This window comes from Anolis carolinensis, chromosome 4 (assembly GCF_035594765.1).
Source record: "Anolis carolinensis isolate JA03-04 chromosome 4, rAnoCar3.1.pri, whole genome shotgun sequence".
NCBI classification, from domain to species: Eukaryota; Metazoa; Chordata; class Lepidosauria; order Squamata; family Dactyloidae; genus Anolis; species Anolis carolinensis.
This window is the reverse complement of record NC_085844.1, coordinates 244,196,434-244,219,630: the sequence shown is the minus strand read 5'-3', so window position 1 is coordinate 244,219,630 and position 23,197 is coordinate 244,196,434. Positions and strand designations below refer to the sequence as shown.

The following is a 23,197-nucleotide window of genomic DNA, read 5'->3' as shown; positions in this document are numbered from 1 at the left end:
CCAGTTATGTGGAACCACAGATATGACCAAATGCCATTGAAATGCGTTACTTTCAGCCCTAGTATACCATACAGTTGTGTTGGAGGACCTAATAATTTCATTGCTAGGTCCAATGCAGTTCTATGAGAACTTCATGAAATCACCTGGAATTGCTTTGCTAGGTCTCCCAGTGCAGTTCTATGAGAACTTCATGAAATCACCTGGAATTGCATTGCTAGGTCTTCTAATGCATTTGTGTGATAACTTCATGAAATCGCCTGGAATTGCATTGCAAGGTATTTCAATGCAGTTCTATGAGAACTTCATGAAATTACCTGGAATTGCATTACCAGGTCTTCCAATGCAGTTCTATGAGAACTTCATGAAATCACCTGGAATTGCATTGCTAGGTCTTCCAATGCAGTTCTATGAGAACTTCATGAAATTACCTGGAATTGCATTGCTAGGTCTTCCAATGCAGTTCTATGAGAACTTCATGAAATCACCTGGAATTCCACTGCTGGGTCTTCCAATGCAGTTCTATGAGAACTTCATGAAATCACCTGGAAGACCTAGCAAATAGACCATTTCTGCAGATACGGGTTACAGGGATCTTATGGTAGTTCCATTCCTAATAGAATAATAGAATCATAGAATAGTAGAGTTGGAAGAGACCACATGGGCCATCTAGTCCAACCCCCTGCTAAGAAGCAGGAAATCGCATTCAAAGCACCCCCGACAGATGGCCATCCAGCCTCTGCTTAAAAGCCTCCAAGGAAGGAGCCTCCACCACGGCCCCGGGGAGAGAGTTCCACTGTCGAACAGCTCTCACAGTGAGGAAGTTCTTCCTGATGTTCAGGTGGAATCCCCTTTCCTGTAGTTTGAAGCCATAATACCCAACTTATGTCCATTTATCCTCTAATGCAGAGACTCATAGAGCACATAAATTGCTAAAGAACGAAATAACTACTTCTGGAATGGATTGATTTTTGAAAACCCTTTTAACCCTGTGTTTGGGGTCTCTTTCTTTTTTCTTCTTCATGACAGCGGACATGAGAGATGACTTTGCCAAAGAGATCCAGAACTTGAAAAGCCTAAAGCACACGAGGCTCATCAAACTCCTCGCGATCTGCTCCGTGGGCGAACCGGTCTACATCGTTACCGAGCTGATGAGGAAGGGCAACTTACACAGCTACCTCAACTGTTAGTATCACCTCAGCCTCTTTCTTTTTGTAGTTCCCATGCCTGATGGTATGGTTCTTGGTCCACAAATTCCTCTCCTCTAAGAGCCAACATATTATTTTAAATTCCATTCACTGAAAGGTTTGAATCTGGATCTATACTGATATTTTCTTCCTATCGGTATTCTTCACTGTCCAGCTTGCACAACTTTACCAAAAAAATGGAAATGCCATAGCATGGATGATCCCAGTTTTTGTACTGAATGATAATAGCACGTTGAAACCACTTTAACTGATATGACAACATCTTAAAAAAATACTAGGATTTGTAATTTGGAGATTTATCATTCTCTATAGATCTTTGCCCACAAATAAAGAGTCACTTAAATATTCAAATATAGGGCTGGCCTAATTAGGCTAAGGAAATCATCTCAGGGAGCAACAACCTTGGAGTGTTATTTGGTATTTATTTATTTTGTTGTTATTGTGATTGTCAGTTGGGTAAGAAGGGAAGAGTAACTTGGCTGGCTGTTTTCACGTTTGTTCCAAAGTAACTCGGCTGGCTTTTGTTGCTTAACTTGGATACATGAGGGTGCCATTTGCTGCTGTGACTCAGGCAGTAAAATATATTAAGTCATCCCTGTTTAATTTCCATTTGGATTATCACACTATGACAACAAAATTAGAGGAAAGAGGATAGGGATACTATAGGCTTGATAGGAGTCATATAGCTGACAATTCCCCTATAGAGCCATCCAGAATCATCCTGGGGACCTGCACTAACCCTTCAAAGATCCTGACATCCTGCTCAAAACATTTCAACCAAAAAGTGGTCTCACTGTTTTAAAAAACATATTTAAAGACTGCCTATGTATGGGATGATTAAGGAACTCTTCATTGCAAAAGAGAGAAAAAACATAATACACCCCCAATGGCCCAACAGAAGTGTTGTATTATGCTTTCGATTCCCTCAAGATTACAGCCACAATGATGATATTTTACAGTCCTCCAGAGTTGCTAAAATCTGGCCTTGAGATCATGCCTACAATAATAATTTTGAAAATATATTCAGTAGTTTGTATCAATACAGTCAGTCCTCCATACCCACAGTGGACTGGTTCCAGGACTCCCCATTGACACCAAAATCATTCCCATTGACACCAAAATCATTCCCATTGACACCAAAATCCAGGAATGATCAAGCATTGAACAACACATTGGAGAGAGGCTGAAAATATGTCTGGCCTTGTTCAAGACTTAATCATTCATAAATTCCCATCTCAAGGCCGTTCCATACAGCCCCCGGTGGTGCAGTGTGTTAAAGCGCTGAGCTGCTGAACTTGCAGACCGAAAGATTGCAGGTTCGAATCCGGGGAGCGGACTGAGCACCCGCTGTTAGCTCCAGCTTCTGCCAACCTAGCAGTTTGAAAACATGCAAATGTGAGTAGATCAATAGGTACCGCTCCAGCGGGAAGGTAACGGCGCTCCATGCAGTCATGCCGGCTACATGACCTTGGAGGTGTCTACGGACAACGCCGGCTCTTCGGCTTAGAAATTGAGATGAGCACCAACCCCCAGAGTTGGACACAACTGGACTTAACGTTAGGAGAAACCTTTACCTTTACCTATATAACCCAGAATATCAAGATAGAGAATCCACAATATTTGCTTTGAACTGGGTTATCTAAGTCCACACTGCCATATAATCCAGTTCAATGTGGATTTTATATAGCTGTGTGGAAGGGGCCTCAAGCCACACATCTCATTTGTTTGCTACTTGTATTTTCAGGTTGCAGTTGCTTGAATTTGTGGATATGTAGCCCACAGATATGGAGCTATACATCAATAAACTAATGTACAGTAGAGTCTCACTTATCCAACACTCGCTTATCCAACATTCTGGATTATCCAACGCATTTTTGTAGTCAATGTTTTCAATACATCGTGATATTTTGGTGCTAAATTCGTAAATACAGTAATTACTATGTAGCATTCCTGCCTATTGAACTACTTTTTCTATCAAATTTGTTGTATAACATGATGTTTGGGTGCTTAATTTGTAAAATCATAACCTAAATTGATGTTTAATAGGCTTCTCCTTAATCTCTCCTTATTATCCAACATATTCGCTTATCCAACATTCTGCCAGCCCATTTAGGTTGGATAAGTGAGACTCTATTGTATATGCAATGCCACATCCCCCCAATAAATAACTCAGATGTTCATATAGCCCACCCCTGCCATATCTCAAAGTCAACTTGAAGGTGTATAAGAATGACAAAGAAAGTGCAAAATAGACATGCACACTTTATGGGTCACTGTGCTTTGAAGCACACAATCACACACCCTGTTCCTGGGCAATCAATGGAGGCATTGTGAACACATACATCTGCGTAGGAGGACTTCCTGATTTCTCTTGGCATGAAGTGCTCAGGCACTTAAGACACCTGGTTGGCTGGCTTGTGCTCAGGAATGCACTTGCCTATACCTTCCTTTGTTTCCTAAGGCATACCTACGAAAGCATCCAGCATGGCTCCCTAAACTTGTTCTGCAACATGAGCAACTCGTGGGTTCTCTCAGAAAATGTGTACTTGAACCTCAAAATTCCCTGACTCTCATTCCAGGGACAATTCTCATTTCAGTAGTCGGGGTGGCAAACACATTGAATTCTTCCAGGTTTCATGTCTACTTGAGAAATATTCATCCAAGGCAAGCAGTCAGACAGCTTCCAGGTTCCAAGTAGGGCATCCTTTCGTGAGAGGTGCCCCGTGGCAAGCAACCTGACCTGCTTTTGGGGTGCATTTGGCCACCGAAGAAGGGACAACTCCCAGGGAGAACAGGTCTGGAGCCACACTGATGAGAGAGCAGCTAGACGTCTTGGCAAATGACTGCTAAACATTACTTTTGTCGGATAATGAGTTTCCTTATGGCATTATGTCATCCAGAACAGGGAGGTCGGGATTATTGCTTTGTTTTTAAAATAGAACGTAGCCTTCTATCTTCTTCATGAGAAAACTCATGTACATATCTACATAGAACAGGGGTCCCCAAACTAAGGCCCAGGGTCCGGATGCGGCCCTCCAAGGCCATTTACCTGGCCCCCGCCCTCAGTTTTAGACTTGGGCTTGCCCAAAGTCTGAAATGACTTGAAGGCACACAACAACAACAATCCTACTTGACTATCTCATTGGTCAAAAGCAGGCCCACACTTCCCATTGAAATCCTGATAGGTTTATGTTGGTTAAAATTGTTTTTAGTTTTAAATATTGTAATTGTTCTTTCATTTACTAATATTGTGTGATGGTAATAATATAATATATTGTGTATACATATAATATTGATACTAATATTATAATGTAATACAATATAATAATAATAATACAATATAATAATATTAATTATATATTATTACTAAAAATATTACAGTATAGTGGTATAGTACAATATCTATATATATAAAAGAGTGATGGCATCATGGCAACCCACAAAACAACAAAACTACAGGCCCCCCAACCTCAAAATTTGACAACACAACCCATCAACCACGCCTCTAGGTTGATACAACAAAAAGAAAAGAAAAATAAAGTCCTAATTAGAGAGAGAAGAATAATTGCTTTTATCCAACTGCTGCCAGTTAGAAGGCTAAGCTCCTCCAACTTGGTCTCCTAGCAACCCAAAAATAATAATAATAAAAAACACTTAAAATTAATACAATAAAATACTATAATAACAGAAAATAACTAAAAATAATACAAGAAAATAATAAAATATAATAAATAAAAAATATAACTTACAATAAAATTAATAAAAAATTGCAAATAACGTCAAATAAAAATTACACAACAATTTTTAACCAATACCACCACCACTTTGCCACAGCAACGCGTGGCCGGGCACAGCTAGTAGTAATATATAATGCTAATATTGTGCTATGCTGATAATATAATATAATATATTGTATGTGCATACAACTTGTAAGCCGCTCTGAGAGAGGGTGGGGTATAAATGTAGTAAATAAATACATAAATAATTGTTGTTGGGGGGTTTTTTGCACTACAAATAAGATGTGCAGTGTGCATAGGAATTTGTTCGTTTTTTGTTTTTTTTTCAAATGATAATTCGGCCCCGCAATAATCTGAGGGACCATGAACCGGCCCTCCACTTTAAAAGTTTGAGGACCCCTGACATAGAATCATAGAAAGTTGGAAGAAACCCCAAGAGCCAACTCTAAGACTTCCTATTCCACCGTCCAACAGATAATATTTTCAGGAGGTGCTTCCTAATATTCAGGTGGAATCTCTTTCTCTGCAAATTGAATCCATTGTTCTGTGTCCTAGGCTCCAGAGCAGCAGAAAGCAAACTTGCCCCCTCTTCAATGTGGCATCTTTTCAAATACAGTAGAGTCTCACTTATCCAACCTTTGCTTATCCAACGTTCTGGATTATCCAACGCAATTTGCCTCCCGTCCAGATCCACAGCTCTTTTTCTAGGCAGCAGGGACTGAACTTTTTACGGATTTAACTTCCGACAATGTTGTTACTGTACCTTCATTTTATGCAATTCTATCTTTATTTGTAGTCAATTTCTTAGTAGCCAATGTTTTTCTAGCCAATGTTTTGAATACATTGCGATGTTTTGGTGCTAAATTTGTAAATACAGTAGATTGCCACATAATGTTACCGTGTATTGAACTGCTTTTTCTGTCGATTTGTCGTAAAGCATAATGTTTTGGTGCTTAATTTGTAAAATCATACTGTAATTTGATGTTTAATACGTTTTTCCTTAATCCCTCCTTATTATCCAACGTTTTCGCCTATCCAACGTTCTGCTGGCCTGTTTATGTTGGATAAGTGAGACTCCACTGTATTGAAACATGGCTATCATGTCCCCTCTCAACTTCTCTTTTTCCAAGCTAAAGTTAACCAACTCCCTAATCTGTTCCTAGTAGGGCTTGGCTTCCAGACCTTTGATTCTTTGATTCGCCTTTCTCTGAACATGTTCCAACTTTTTAAATCGTGTCAGAAGCGACTTGAGAACATGCTGCAAGTCGCTTCTGGTGTGAGAGAATTAGCTGTCTACAAAGACATTGCCCAAAGGATGCCCGGATGTGTTACCATCCTCCTGGGAGGCTTCTCTCATGTCCCTGAAAGCTAGAGCTAACAGATGGGAGCTCACCCCCATCTCACAGATTCAAACCGGCAACCTTCAGATCAGCAACCCAGCCTTCAGGTCAGCAGTCCAGCTGGCACAAAGGTTTAACCCACTGCATCACCACATTCTAGCTTATCAATATCCTTCTTGAATCATGTTGCCCAGAACTGGACACAGAACTGGACACAGTGTTATTCCAGATGATATCTGAATACAGATTATCTAATAGACACTAATAGAGAGGGACTTCCCTTGAACTAGGCATTATACTCCTGTTAATGAAGCTTACAATCACATTGGCTTTTTCAGCTGCCGCATCACACCGTTGGCACATATGCAGCTTGTGGTCTCCTATATCCCTTTCAGATGTACTGTTTTCAAGACAAGCTTCACCCATCCTATATCTGTGCATTTCATTTCTAATGCCTAAGTAAATTACTATACCTTTCTCCCTGTTAAAATTCATTTTCAATGCACACATATGAATATGCAATGCATATATAAGCTCACGCACACACTTGCACGTAGAGATGACGTATCATATTCTCAGCAGTATAAGAAGTAACTAACTTATAATGACAATAGATTTGGCACAGAAGAGGTTTTAGTCCAAACAAAGGAAAAGGAGAAGTCAGAGCTATGTAAATTCTCTGTCAAGGTCAAGACCCTACATGAGAGTTGTGTGGTAAGAATTTACACAATGGGAAGAAGTTATACCCTTGTGTTGAATGACAATGTTAGCATGCTCCCCAGTATCTCCCAGTTGAAAAGCAGGGCATGGGTGGCCTCACAGCATCAGTGGGTGGCCAAGATGACAAAAGTTGTTAATGAGGAAGATCTTAATCAGCTAGGAGAAGATGCAGCAGTTTGCTTTTGTGTGAATATGCAAGGAAGGGCAAGATCCTGTCCCCCTCCCATACGCAGGTCTTGCTAAAACACTTTTGAACTTTCAACTCATTTTGCAACAATTGAAATAAGCTGAAGACAAAGGTGATGTGTGCCTTCCAGTCATTTCCAACTTCTGGCAACTTTGAGGCAAATCTATCATGAGGTTTTCTTGATCATTTTTTGTTCAGAGGTGTACTTTTTAGTTATTTCTGACTTATGGAGCCCCTGGTGGGGCAGTGGGTTAAATCCTTGTGCCGGCAGACTGCTGACTTGAAGGTTGGGTTGCTGACCTGAAGGTTGCCAGTTCGAATCCAATGATGAGCTCCCTCTGTCAGCTCCAGCTCCATGTGGAGACATGTGAAGCCTCCCACAAGGATGGTAAAACATCAAAACATCTGGGCATCCCCTGGGCAATGTCCTTGCAGACAGCCAGTTCTCTCACATCAGAAGCAACTTGCAGTTTCTCAAATCTGTCTTTAAACAAAAAAAAAACTGACTTATGGCAACCTTAAAGCAGGTTTTCTTGGCCACTTTTCTAAAGAGGTGTATCCTTACGGGTGTTTCTGACTTACAACAGTAAAAGGTAAAGGTTTCTCCTGACGTTAAGTCCAGTCATGTCTGACTCTGGGGGTTGGTGCTCATCTCAATTTCTAAGCCGAAGAGCTGGCGTTGTCCGTAGACACCTCCAAGGTCATGTGGCCGGCATGACTGCATGGAGCGCCGTTACCTTCCCGCCGGAGCGGTACCTATTGATCTACTCACATTTGCATGTTTTCGAACTGCTAGGTTGGCAGGAGCTGGGCACTCAAGCCGCTCCCACGATTTGAACCTGGGACCTTTCGGTCTGCAAGTTCAGTAGCTCAGCGCTTTAACGCACTTCACCACCGGGGCTCACTTACAACAACCCTAAAGCCAATCTATCCTGCCGTTTTCTTGGACACTTTCATTCAGAGGCAAAGCATGAATTCAAATCCTGATCTCCAGAGTTGTAATCGAATATCCATATTGGCCCTCAAGTGCCTTCACAAACTACAAATCTCAGGAAGCCATAGGATGTACCAGGCATGACCATTCAAGTGGAATCTATAATCATGTAGTATAAAACATCCCCACTATAGTCCTTGGGATCAATGTGGACCACTCAAAAGGCCCCGGCACCACAGTGAAAATGTGTCAGCTTGGAGAAGCTTGGAGATTTTCTAGACTAACTGAATCTTTCTCTATTTCCCTTCTGTTTTTTCCCAGCTGTTGCAGGGAAGGAACTGACAACCCATCACCTGCTCAGCATTTCTTGCCAAGTGGCTGATGGGATGACCTACCTGGAGGAGCAGCACGTTGTCCATCGAGATTTAGCTGCCAGAAACATCCTGGTGGGAGATGACCTTGCCTGTAAAATAGCTGATTTCGGCCTCGCCAGGCTCCTAAAGGTTTGTTTAGGGATGCTTCTGAGCCATGTCTAATCTACTCATCTCTCTTTCCTTACCATCTAAATCTCTTTTTGCAGAAGTCATAGAATACAATCTTTTTCATGTATATGTGAAATAATCCTTAGCCTGTTCCTTTTCTATCCTGTACAGCAGTGGTTCCCAGCCTTTGGGTCTCCAGGTGTTTTGGACTTCAGCTCCAACAACTCCTAACAGCTGGGATTTCTGGGAGTTGAAGTCCAAAACACCTGGAGCACAGGTTGGGAACCAGTGCTGCACAGGTATATTTCACTCAACAAATTAGATGTGTTGCTGGGAGTTACTTCTTTAACCAAAAATTTGATAGCAGAAGCAGAAATAACAGGGAAAAAGAAAGATGAGTTCCCATACCACCAAAAAAGAGGATTAATTCAACATGTTTTCCCCAAAAAAATCCAATGTGTGGATGTAAAATAAAACAGGTAAACCTTGCATAAATGAGCAAAAATATTTGAAGTCTTCTTCCAAAAGAAGCTCAATGAAATGGGCAATTTAGAGAGTATATGGAGACCAAGAGCCATGAAAACAGCCTTAGAGCCACATTAAACTCCAAGCTTTCACTTTCTCTCCTCCTGGAGCCTCTTTATGCTACACAATTATAGTGCTATGATTCCACTTTAACTGCTATGATTCCAGCCTATAAAATCACAGGATATACAGTTTAAAGAGGAACATTTAGGTTTCTCTACCAGAGAGCTCTAATGTCTCCTGGGATCCCACAAAATTCAGCCATGACAGTTAAAGTGGAATCATAGTGTTATAACTTTGTAGTGTGAAAGGACCCACAGTCTAGCTTAACAAGCAGGTTTCATGCTGCTTGATCGTTTAGCATGAAATGCTAGCGAAATGAAGCTGGGAACATCTCTATTCAAAGCATGTGCCATGCCACAGAACTATAGTCCATAATGGTACCTGTTCCCCCAATAATTTTGTATTCTGCTCAGTGCTTTTCCCATGTGAAATATGTATTGTTGTACTTTTCCCATGTTTTTATTTTTTATTTTCTATTTTATGCTGTGAATTGTGCGTCATGTTTTTGTTTACTCTATTTTAATTGTGTTGTCAGGCTTGACCCCATGTAAGCCACCTCGAGTCCCCACAGGGAGATGGTGGCGGGATATAAAAATAAAGTTGTTGCTATTATTATTATTATTATTATTGTTGTTGTTGTTGTTGTTGTTGTATGACATAGCAAACAATATAGATATGCTGGATTTCGTATAACAAAATCACAAGTCGAACACTTCCCAAGTGTCTAGGACTGTATGATGTATTTTCGGATGATGTGCACCATCCCATTGCAGTTGGCAAATATTATTATTATTATTATTATTATTATTATTATTATTATTATTATTCCCACACCATCATTTATCCATGTCAGACAAAATACGTCATCTAGGTCATCTAGCATGGTTGTACCATATTCCTGGTCCAGAAGTCCTTAATTTCAATTGGGATTGCTATTATCCACATTTTTTGCATATCCATCTATGCAAAGTCTGGAAACATATCTCCCACAGATATGAGTTGTATTGTATTGCCCAAAGAACATCAAAGGACATCTGAACAAATTCCTAAATCAGGTCCGTTCAACCTGTGGTCTTCCAGGTATTTGGGACTCCAATTCCTAGAAGTATTAGCCAACTTGTCCAATGGACTGGAGTTCTGGGAATTGAAAGTCCAAAACAGCTGGAAAGCCACAGGTTGTGAAGATCTGCCCTAAATGATTCATCAACCACAGTTGTAAGCCACTTGGAAAATAAGATGGAAGTAGCTAAATGCCTTTTGCTTAAAGCCAAATTCATGTTTCATTCCAGGATGATATTTACTCCACCAGCAGCAACACGATGATTCCCGTGAAATGGACAGCACCCGAAGCAGCCATCTACCAGACCTATTCCCCCAAATCAGATGTCTGGTCTTATGGGATTCTTCTCTATGAGGTTTTCACATATGGGCAGTGTCCCTACGAAGGTACGGTATTATTTATTTATTTATTTACAGCATTTATATTCCGCCCTTCTCACCCCGAAGGGGACTCAGGGTGGATCACATTGCCCACATAAAGGCAAACATTCAATGCCATGACATAGAACAGAGACAGCGACAAGACGCAGGCACCGGGCTGACCTCGAACTCATGACCTCTTGGTCAGAGTGATTTGTTGATTTGTTGCAGCTGGCTTGCTTTCCAGCCTGCGCCACAGCCCGGTCCTAGGTTAACAAGTATCCTTTGGGGATGTACTGTACATACTTGAGTATAACTTGACCTCATGTATAGGTTGAGGGCAGGTCAATATTATGGATTTTGATATGACTTTAGATGTCATTCTCTGGAGAGTTGAAAGATCTACACTGCTCTATATCCCAGGATCTGATCCCAGATTATCTTCTTATCCCAGATTATCTGGCAGCGTAGACTCATATAATCCAGTTCAAAGTAAATAATCTGGGATCAGATACTGAGATATAGGTCATCCTAAGTTAAGAGCCACATTTACAACTGTATTGTCGAAGGCTTTCATGGCCAGAATCACCCAACAAAGGATCCCCCCAGGGCAGGAAGCAGCCAGGCTTTGAAGCTGCAATGCCATTCAATGCTAATCAAGGTGGCTAATTGCAACATTCACACTTGCCTCAAACAGACAAGAGTTCTTTCTCTTACCGTGGACATTCAACAGATATATAAACCTCGCTTGCCTACTTTCCAGCAGACCTCGCAACCTCTGAGGATGCCTGACATAGATGTGGGTGAAAGGTCAGGAGAGAATGCTTCTGGCACATGGCCATACAGCCCGGAAAACTCACAGTGACACTTTCACAATTGTTTTATTTTCTAGAACTTTCTCTTTTTTAATGAACAGAGACGGATTTTACCCACAAATAACCCCAAGAACATCCAACTTATTTTGGAGTAGAATCCAAAAACTAAGAATTGCAGCCTATTAAAGTTGCTTAGCTAGACAAGGTGGGGAAAGACAATTTGGTCTACCTGACTTTCTGCTTGTTTTTCTCCATTGGTTCAATCTAATATTTACAACTATTATTGCCTCCAGTACTTTGGACCCTGAAATGGTATTTTGTCCAAACTATTCGGAGAGGAATGCCTTAGAAGTGGGATTTTGTATGAATGCCCAAAACATACACAAATGCAGGGGAATGTTGATTTGCTCTTCCAAATGGCACAGTTTGGGGATGTTTGATCTCCCCAACCCCAAATACCAGTGTCTCAATCTAAATTTCCCCTTTCATACAAGTACAAAAAAATCCATCTGTTCTGTGGAGGTGGGGAAAATAGTGGTATAATATTGATGCTTGGATATTTCCTGGAACAAAGGGCCGTTGTGCAATTTTAAAAATCCCAATAATTATTCATGATTTATTAGAGTTTTACAGCATTTTTTACTACCAAGAGAGGAAAGCCCTAAAAGTGGGATTTTTTCCCCTCTCAGATCCAAAGACCGTTTTCAACTGTGGAAACTATGTGCCATTATATGTCAAGTGGCCAAAAATGCTCAGGTCCATTTTTCCAATGACTATCTACAAATGCTTTCCTAAATAGACATTTTCCAAAACTGAACATCTGCACAGAATTTGCACTTTTGAAAAGGAATGTGAGTCATGCACGCCCTTTGCAGGAAGTGACAAATGTTGAAAATGCCTCTCAATTGAATTTGACACTCCTTGAGGTTCGGAAAACAATCGTAACTAAGGAAAATAATGTTTTTCACAGGAGTTGTTGTGTTAATCTGCTAAAGCATAAAAAGGGGGAAAAGGGGAAGAGAGGAAGGAATCCAGCAGCACATTTAAGTTTATAGTATTCCAAAATCCAGAACACTTTTGGTCCCAAGCATTTGGAATAAGAGACAGTCTGGATTTGTTTGTGACATTCATAAGTCTGCCAAGCAAACATCATTTCCTCTAGCTTTGAAATCGTCTCTTAAGAGATTCCTTTTGTTAACATATCTAGTTGTGAGGATTCATATAATAATGTGTATAGTGTGTCATGAAACCATGATCTTTTTTCATATTTCTGCTAATAGATTGGAAAAATCTGAGTTGAACTGTATTCAGTGGAATTACAGAGTTGGCCCTCTGTATCCATGAGTTTAATGCAGTTGTTCCCAACCCGTGGGCTGCGAGACCTAAAAAAAGGTCTGCAAGACATGCGGGGAAAATTGCAACTACGCATGCACCGGGAGTGCATGCTGCTGTTGGAGGAGTGTGTGTGAGAGAAGGAAAAATTGGATTATTAAATATGATTTTCTGTGGGCGAGCAGATGACAACTACTCGATGGCATATGCTCTGTATCAGAAACTAGAGCTGATTTGGTCTATCCAAAGCAATTTTCTGAATCGGCACCCCAAATAACCTAACCAAATCTAAAATTGACCAAAAACTGATATTTTATGTTACATAGATCCACTGTGGCACAATGGTTAAACCCTTGTGCCAACTGGAATGCTGACCTGAAGGTTGGGTTGCTAGCCTGAAGGTTGCCAGTTTGAATCCAAGGGATGGGGTGAGCTCCCATCTATCAGCTCTAGCTTGTGGAGACATGAGAGAAGCTTCCCATCAGGAGGGTAACAGATCAGTAATTTCACTGCTTTTCCCACCTCCAATCCTTCCATTAAATACTGCACGCTTTCTCACCCTTCAGGTTTACAATGTACACTCCTTGCACTTTTGGCCCAGTTTGTTTGTTTTTAGGTTAATCTTAGTTCTGCTTGTAAATGGTGGCCTTTTATCTCATTATTATGCTATTGTGTACACATATGTTTTGCTCTGTCTTAATATTATTTGTTTAATGATGTTGTGTTTATGCATGCATTTTATTTTGTTTTATTGTGATTATCTGGGCTTGGCCCCATTTTAGCCGCCCCGAGTCCCTGCGGGGAGATGGAGGCAGGATACAAAAATAAAGTTATTGTTATTGTTGTTGTTGTTATTGTTGTTGATGTTGTTGTAGTCCCTGGTCAAAGTGGTCCCCGGTCAAAGTGGTCCCTGGTCAAGTGATCTCTGGTCAAAAAAAGTTGGGAACCACTGGTTTAATGGAACTCTATATTCATTGGAGCTATATAATCCCTCCATCTCCAAAGATTCAGTCATCCAGGGTTTAAAAATATTCAATGTAATGAGCTATACAAAACACAATAATGGTTTGTATTACACATAAGTAGTACACAATATGTATATTAGAGCATCATATACATATTACACTTACAAAATCAATGCTCAGTCCTATGGTATACAACACAAAAATATCTAACTCAGTATTATAAATCAAACAAGATGATATAAGTCTCTGCAGTCCTAAAAGGATTTGATTGGCTTAAAGGCAAACCGATTCAGAGTCTGCAGTTCTGGAAGGATTCCTCAGGACTCCACAGGTTTAGAATCAATAGTAAAGCCAAGGAGACAGAATCAATGCTGATGTAGATCCTGAGTAGCTGGTTATTGACTGGAGTAGGTGGTAATATAGCCGTTTACAACTGGTTTCCGGGTTTTATCCCAGTTTCGGTAACCTTTCTTCTGGTAAGCGGCAAATGTTTTATAATTTCTTTATTGATGCCTCTGCTTCAGGTATTATGTTTGCAGTATCAGTATGCTGTTGTGGATTTTGTGGTGCAATATACGATAGAACTGAGCATTGATTTTGTGAATGTAATATGTATATGATGCTCTAATATACATATTGTGTACTACTTATGTTTTGAACCAGGGGTCCCCAAACTTTTTAAACAGGGGGCCAGTTCACGATCCTTCGGACCGTTGGAGGGCCGAACTATAGTTGGCTACCAAGCAATAATAATAATAATAATAATTAATAATTAATAATAACAACAACAACAATAATAAAAAAGAGGGTTGGAAAGACCCTTTGGGCCGTTGAGTCCAATCCCCTTCTGCCTTTGTGCACTGAAAGCACAAACAAAGCACCCCTGACAGATGGCCACCCAGCCTCAATGTTAATAATAATAATAATAATAATAATAATAATAATAATAATAATAATAATAATAAAGAGGGTTGGAAGACGACCCCTTGGGCCATTTAGTCCAACCCCTTTCTGCCTTTGTGCACCAAAAGCACAAGCAAAGCATCCCTGACAGATGGCCAATCAGCCTCAATGTTAATAATAATGATAATGATAATGGTTGTAAGAGAAGAAGAGACCCCTTGGGTCATTTAGCCCAACTCTCTTCTGCCCTTGTGCCATGGGGGCCGGATAAATGGCTTCGATGGACCATATCCAGCCCCCGGGCCTTAGTTTGGGGACCCCTGTTTTGAACCATTATTGTGTTTTGTATAGCTCATTACATTGTTTAGAATAGACATCTGTGTTTATCCAGTAGTTTAAAAATATTCACATAGAAGACAAAAATTCTAAAAATAAATCTCAGTTTTGTCGTTTTATACAAGGTGCACCATTTCACTGTGCCACTGCATGACACAGGACTTGAGCATCCAAGAGTTTCGGTATTTATGAGAGGCCCTGGAACCAAACCCCAGCAGATGCCAAGGGTCTGTTGTATTCATACATTCCATTTGGAGAGCTTTCCCCCCATTAAATTGATTGCTTATCTGTTTCTTTTCCAGGGATGACCAACCAAGAAACCATCCAGCAGATTACGCGGGGTTACCGCCTTCCTCGTCCGAACAGCTGCTCTCCGGAGATTTACAGCGTGATGCTGGAGTGCTGGAAGAGCCACCCGGAAGACAGGCCCAGCTTTCTCACCTTGAGGGAGTCCCTCTTCTCTATTTACAAATGGGGACATCACCCGTTTTCTTGAATGGGGAGACTGCATACACAGACTGTGAGTTTTATCTCCTCTCTGGGATTAGCTGCTAGGAATAGGCAACTCATTGCCTGGAATAACCAGCTCGAGTGAGCCTTGGCCTCCAAGAACCTTTGTGCTTTTGAAGCTGGAATGGGTGAAGAAGACCTTACTCTTTCCTTCTGCCTTGCGATGAGTCCCGTTTTGGCTTTGCTGGCTGCGTTTCCCAGAAGATAATCCACTATTGATGCTGCCTGCGGCCAAGATGTTATTGTGACGAGAAACAGAAAAAGCAGTTTCCTCCTCTTTGGACAGCTGTGGACTGCTTCCCTTGCTGTGGGCGCCAGTAGGATTTAATTATTCAATAAAAACACGTACAAAATAAACCGACCTTGGAGGTGATGTTATTCTCTGTGTGTTGCAACGTACAAGGAATGATGTTTTGTCTCATTAGCAGTTTTGTGAGACAGGTAATAATTGGGGTTATCAGAGACAGTTTTGCTGTTTTGCAGAGTGAGGCAACTGCCTCAGACAGCACATTTGGTCTGTTGCAAAAGGAGAGCAAATTACATTCTCTCCAATGTTTCACATGTGAAAGTTAGGGCATATGTGGCCAACCAATGGTTCAGATTACAAAAAGTATCTGTATAGACAAGTGATGAGAGGCTACAGCAGTTTCCTTTTGCCTGAGCCAACTGGGAAGGAAAGGTTTATAATCCCTCTTCTCCCCTTTACATTTATTTTTGTACTTTGAACTCAATTTGCAGCAACTGAAGTTGGAGATGAGAAAATGGCGCAATGGACTCAAAAGACAGGATATGAGATTCCACCTAAACATTAGGGAAAACTTCCTAATAGTAAGAGCTGTTCAGCAGTGGAATATGTTGCTCCATGGATGCCTCCTCCTTTGGAGGGTTTTAAGCAGAGGCTGGATGGCCATCTCTCAGGGGTGCTTTGATTGTGCTTTCCTGCCTGGAAGAATGAGATTGGAGTCGATGGCCTTTTGGTCTCTTCCAACTTTATGGTTCTGTGAATGGAGAGCACCAGCTGTTCTTTTGCTTCATAATGTCATAGTCTGCCATAGACGACTGTTTTCATTTTACATATGTAGGCAATCCAAAGTCACTGTCCTGATTCAGCAAGAAACCGGTGTAGATAGAAAATAGCTTCCCATAAGCATCTGACCTGGAATATGTATATCTACATGCTTTGCCATCCAAACTCTGTAGGATTTTCTCATCCCAATGAGATTCATGACTAATGGTTGCAAAAGGATGTGGCTTGTTTTGTAGCAAACTCTTTCCCAAATGTATCTAGTAAGGTTCAGAGCTTGGGAATGCCTGGAGTCCCTATGTTTGCCTGAGGATTGTAGTCCACACAAAAATATAACTTTTCTAAGCGTCAGTGAAGTTGTATGTAAGTAATGGAGAAGTGAGTATATAAGAGGAGGAAGAAGGAGAGGAAAATTTGAATTCAGATAATAGGTCTTATACAACATAAGTCAACAACAACAAGCGATGGTATTCGTGAACACTTCTTTAAACACTTCTTTAAACACACTGGTTAAGCAAAGTATTTGGAGAATGTTGATCTGGGTTCTAGGGACTAAGCAATGCCAGGAAATCATGTGCGGCCATACCTCATGTTTCGTTTGTTTCTTGTCTCGGAATTTATTACTACTACTACTTTTTTTTTCCCATCTATCAAACTCTCCAGGGTAAGAATAATATAATACACATATTTTACCATTATTACACCTGTCCTGTCTATATCCAGTACATAAAAGTCAATGTATGTATTATTTATTCTTTTATTTACAGTATTTATATTCCGCCCTTCTCATCCCGAAGGGGACTCAGGACAGATCACATTACACATACAGTAGAGTCTCACTTATCCAACATAAACGGGCCGGCAGAATGTTGGATAAGCGAATATGTTGGATAATAAGGAGGGATTAAGGAAAAGCCTATTAAACATGAAATTAGGTTGTGATTTTACAAATTAAGCACCAAAACATCATGTTATACAATAAATTTGACAGAAAAAGTAGTTCATTACACATTAATGCTTTGTAGTAATTACTGTATTTACGAATTAAGCACCAAAATATCATGATGTATTGAAAACATTGACTACAAAAATGCATTGGATAATCCAGAACGTTGGATAAGCGAGTGTTGGATAAGTAAGACTCTACTGTATAAGGCAAACATTCAATGGCTTAACATAGAACAGAGACAGCGACAGACGCAGGCACCGGGCTGGCCTGGAGCTCATGACCTCTTGGTCAGAGTGATCTGTTGCAGCTGGCTGCTAACCAGCCTGCGCCACAGCCTGGCACGTTTGTTCCACGAAGGTTCCTACATGACTTGATGGACCTGGACCAAAATTGGTACACATAACCTATGTTATCTAATATAAAATATTGGTGGCCTTTAAACTAAAGAAATCCACTCTATTCAGGCCTGGGCCCCAAAAAAACAATAAATAGGTATGTGTATGTGTGTAACACCCCTAGGCTGCGTGAACACTTGAAACCAATACGGAGGCCAATAAACAATCTAATATCTTTATTAATGAAATAAAAGAATAAAACAAAAGTATGCAGAGTATATAGTCAAGCAATTGTCCTTTTAGGAAAGATCAAAAATAGTCCAATAAAATGAAGTTATATGTCCAGTATTAGAGTCCAAAGTCTTTAATCCAATTTAAAGAAACTCACTCAAACTCTTTGGAAGTTTGAGTGGGGAAAAGAACTAAGCTTCACAAGTAAGTATCTGTAGTGTTCGTCCAGAACAAGGATTCAAGGCAAGGCAAGGCAAGGCAAGATTGTTTGTGATGGATCTGAAACGCAGTCCAAACTTGACAGGAACGGGAAGCAACTCCTCGAGAGTAGGTGTGCCGGCTGGCCGCTTGGGAGCTCAGGATCATGAGACGATGTGTTCTATTCAATAGTCACGTTGACACCGCAACGGGTAGCCTGTGCACAGAACTTTTATGTAAGTTCAAGAGCTCCCCGAAACAGGTGCTTGACTCCCCATTTTCCCAAGAGAACGAACTGGTAATAACAACCTGCCAGATGTCTGCCTCCCTTAATCTTCCCAAGAGAATAGCCTCAGTTTGTGGATTCAACCACAATCGCTTCGTTCTGCTAATCTCCATTTCTACGCCGAAGAGCCGGTATTGTCTGTAGACACCTCTAAGGTCATGTGGCCGGCATAACTGCATGGAGCACTGTTACCTTCCCGCCGAAGCGGTAGCTATTGATCTACTCACATTTGCATGTTTTTGAACTGTTACTTTGGCAGAAGCTGGGGCTAACAGCGGGAGCTCACTCCGATTCCCGGATTTGAACTGCCAGCCTTTCGGTCAGCAAATTCAGCAGCTCAGCGATTTAACCAGCTACGCCACCACAGCCCCATGAGGCCTCTTCTACATGGTATATAAAATCCAGATTATCTGCTTTGAGCTGGATTATATGGCAGCGTAGATATAGTCTAGTCCAAATCGGATAATGTGGATTATCTGCTTTGATGATCTGGATTATATGGCAGAGTAGAAGGGGCCGTAGAGGGCCAGTGCATTGCCATGGAGATGTTGTTAAGGAGGCCTTCACAGAGGGAGAGGCAAGAATGAAAGCAAGATGGAGAAGGGAGAAAGAAGCCTTTAAGATGACAAACCTTGTATTATAATTCAATTCTTGTTTTATACACAGAGAACAGAATGAACCTGAGTTAATCTGTGCTGAGATTTACGACTTTATAAATGGCCCCATTAGAAAAATGCATACCTGGGCAACGCCAGGTACATAAACAAGGTAGCATTCCACAAAATCACTCTGTGGTGGGTGGAGTGGCCAAACGGTTCTATTATTAGGTTTGCTTTCATATTGCAGTTCAAGAATGCCAGCAGAGTTGGATGCAGTTCCTGGAAGAAAAAGAAAAAAAAAAGGTGTGATCTTCAATAAAAAAGTGAAGGTAAATATTGAAGAATTTAAAGAGGATGAGCAGGACTGCATAGTAGTTAGACTGAGTGCACATTTCTCTTATCCAGTCCCTGACTGGACTGCCGCGTCCAGAGGGGTCACCACTCTGCTGCCAAAAAAGAGAAATGAACTTTGGAACATGAAATGTACAGACACTGTTGGATAACACTGACAGTGAACGCCCCGAACCGAGGACTGCTATCATAGCAAGAGAGCTGGGACGCTTTAAGATTGACATAGCAGCGCTTCAGGAGACCCGGAGAGCAGGAGAGGGACAGCTGAAGGAAGATGAAGGAGGCTACACCTTCTTCTGGAAGGGACTGCCTGAAGAAGAGCGAAGAATACACGGAGTTGGCTTTGCTATCAGAAATGACCTGGTGAAGTGCCTGACTAAAGAACCCACTGGCATCAATGAACGACTCTCAACCCTCCGAATTAAACTTGCCAAAAACCAACAGGCAACCATTATAAGCGCCTATGCACCAACACTAGATGCTGACGAAGACATCAAGGAAAATTTTTATTGTCAGCTGGATACCATCCTATCGAAGATACCTAAGAAGGACAAAATCATCCTCCTGGGAGACTTTAATGCAAGAGTTGGACGGGACGCTGACCTGTGGCCAGGGATCATAGGAAAAGACGGGGTCGGAAACAGCAACCCGAATGGCATCTTGCTTCTCACCATCTGCGGAGAGCACAACCTTGTCATCACCAACACACTCTTCTGCCAGGAAGACAATCTCAAGACATCATGGAAGGACCCTCGGTCAAAGCATTGGCACCTCTTGGACTATGTAATTACACGTGCCAGAGACCGCCGCGATGTGCTTCTCACAAGAGCCATGACAGATGCTGATGACTGCTGGACAGACCACAGGTTAATCCGATCCACGATGGCTATCACAATCGTCCCCAAACTCCAAGGAAGAAAAACAAGGCATAAAATGAACACCCAAGCCCTTCAGGAGCCCTCCAAACGAACCCTTCTCCAAACAACACTCAAGGATCATCTACCCACAGAACACCCCGAAAATGTTGAGGAACATTGGGACAAACTGAAGTCCTCCATCATCACAGCCTGCGAAGAAAGCATTGGATACCAAACTAAGAAACATCAAGACTGGTTTGACGATAACAACAAAGAGATCCAACAGCTGATTGATAACAAAAGGAAAGCCTTCCAAACATGGCAGAGAGACACCAAATGTGCTTCTAAGAAAAAGATCTATGCCAGTGCAAAAGATGAGGTCCGAAGAAGGACTAGCGAACTCAAGAACATCTGGTGGACAAAGAAGGCTGAAGAAATCCAACACCTTGCAGATACCTATGACGCTCAGGGATTTTTCGAAGCCACAAAGATCATTTATGAACCAAGAAACCATGGCATACAGCCCCTACGCTCATCAGATGGAACCAAACTTCTGAAGGACAAAACATTAATTGCACTACGTTGGAAAGAGCACTACCAGAACCTGCTGAATTGCAGCTCCAATGTGGCCGAAGAGGTTCTCTCACAAATCCCACAACAACAAACCAGGGATGAGCTTGCAGCTCTGCCTAGTTTGGAAGAAGTCAGAAATGCCATCAGCCAACAAAAAAACAATGAAGCCAGCGGACCTGATGGGATCCCTGCTGAAATCTTCAAAGAGGGTGGATCTGAGCTGAAACAACAATTCCACCAGCTCATTGAAAAGGTGTGGATGACCGAGAAAATCCCAGCAGACTTCAAGGATGCCACCATCACCCCCCTTTTCAAGAAAGGGGATAGAACAGACTGTGGGAACTATCGCGGTATCTTCCTTCTAAGCTCCGCTGGGAAAATCCTCACAAGAATCCTTGCAAACCGCCTTCTCCCTGTCTCAGAAGACACCCTCCCAGAATCCCAGAATGGCTTCCGCCCCTCCAGAGGAACAGTGGACATGATCTTCACTGCACGACAGCTCCAAGAAAAATGCAGGGAACAAAACCAACCTCTGTACATGGCATTCATTGCCCTTGCAAAGGCATTCGACACAGTGAATCGCAGCGCTCTCTGGACCATCCTCCAAAAAATCGGGTGCCCTGACAAATTTGTGAACATCCTGCGGCTCCTCCATGATGACATGATGGCAACAGTCTTGGACAGCAACGGCTCCCAAAGTGACCCATTTAAGGTGGAATCGGGTGTCAAGCAGGGATGTGTTATTGCCCCCACCTTATTTTCCATCTTCATCGCTATGATACCTCACCTTGTTGATGGGAAGCTTCCCACCGGAGTGGAAATCATCTACCGGACAGATGGCAAGCTATTTAACCTCAGCAGACTGAGAGCCAAAACCAAAGTCACCACAACATCTGTTATAGAACTCCAATATGCCGATGACAACGTAGTCTGTGCGCATTCAGAAGAAGACCTACAAGCCACTCTAAACACCTTCGCAGAAGCATACGAAAAGCTCGGCCTCTCATTGAACATCGAGAAAACCAAAGTGCTCTTCCAACAGGCACCAGCTAATCCCTCTGCAATGCCAGGAATACAGCTTAATGGTGTCACATTAGAAAACGTTGACCGTTTCTGCTACCTTGGCAGCTACCTCTCCACAAAAGACAACATCGACACTGAAATACAACACCGCCTGAGCTCTGCGAGTGCAGCATTTTTCTGTATGAAGCAGAGAGTTTTTGATAACCGGGACATCCGTAGAGATACCAAGGTGCTTGTTTATAAAGCCATTGTCCTCCCAACCCTGCTCTACGCCTGCGAAACGTGGACTGTGTACAGATGTCACACCAAACTCCTGGAGCGTTTCCATCAGCATTGCCTCAGGAAAATCCTGCAAATCTCAAAGACCACCAGCATTGAAGCGATGCTCCTACGCCATCAACTCTGCTGGACTGGCCACGTTGTCCGAATGCCCGATCACCGTCTCCCAAAGCAGCTGCTCTACTCTGAACTCAAGAACGGAAAACGTAATGTTGGTGGGCAGGAAAAGAGATTTAAAGATGGGCTTAAAGCCAACCTTAAAAACTGTCGCATAGACTGGGAAGCCCTGGCCCTTGAGTGTTCTAATTGGAGGTCAGAAGTGACCAGCCGTGTTGCGGCGTTCGAAAAGGCACGAATGGAGGGCTTAAGGGAGACATGTGCCAACCCTGTCCGGGACCACCTTCCACCTGGAAACCTCACTGCGGGAGAACATGTGGATCAAGAATAGGTCTCTTCAGCCACCAAAGAACCCACACGCAAGACACCAAAGATGGAAAACAATCGTCCTCGAACTACGAGGGATCGCCTAAGTAAGTAAATATTTCTTTAATTCGGTTGTACTTGCTCTCCCCAAAGCATGCAAACAAGTCTCATAGTCCTCTATTGAACGACCCTGGTCTGGGAAAGGGGAAGCAGCAAGCAAAGTGCATCTGAGCATGCGCAGTGGTCGTCGTCTTAACTCCAGGGAAACCACAACAAGGGAGCTTGGCTAAGAAGCGGGTGCAATACCGGCTGTGGTCAGCAGGGGGAGCAGGATCGAAACAGTGCTCGCTCTCCGCCGACGCGACCGGACACTAAGCAGCCTTAATTTGCATACAGCTGCAACCACAATACTTTGCGCGATAAAACGAGCGAAAAGCCTGTCCATTCCTCCTCCCCGATCTTTTTCTTCTCTCTGATCGATGGAAAAGCAAAATCTAGTCAAATTTAAAGCCAAAGTAGTGACACGCGGAGAAGGTCACCATAATATGTTTAGTAATCTCTGCAACTTGGGTTGGGTCAGCGAACACAAGGAAAGC

General features: G+C 42.0%; 1 protein-coding gene across 2 annotated transcripts in view; it reads left to right on the top strand.

Moving 5' to 3' along the window:
- The window catches only part of srms (src-related kinase lacking C-terminal regulatory tyrosine and N-terminal myristylation sites), a 45,792-nt gene extending 29,962 nt beyond the window's left edge, over positions 1 to 15,830 (top strand). For both annotated transcript variants that reach the window (XM_003220711.4, XM_016993477.2), the window contains 4 exons: positions 1,027 to 1,182; positions 8,445 to 8,626; positions 10,483 to 10,639; positions 15,266 to 15,830. In XM_003220711.4, the coding sequence (XP_003220759.2) occupies positions 1,027 to 1,182; positions 8,445 to 8,626; positions 10,483 to 10,639; positions 15,266 to 15,459 (689 nt within the window). In that variant the 3' untranslated portion in view covers positions 15,460 to 15,830. The remainder of the gene's footprint in view (positions 1 to 1,026; positions 1,183 to 8,444; positions 8,627 to 10,482; positions 10,640 to 15,265) is intronic.
- Positions 15,831 to 23,197: the final 7,367 nt, after the last annotated feature.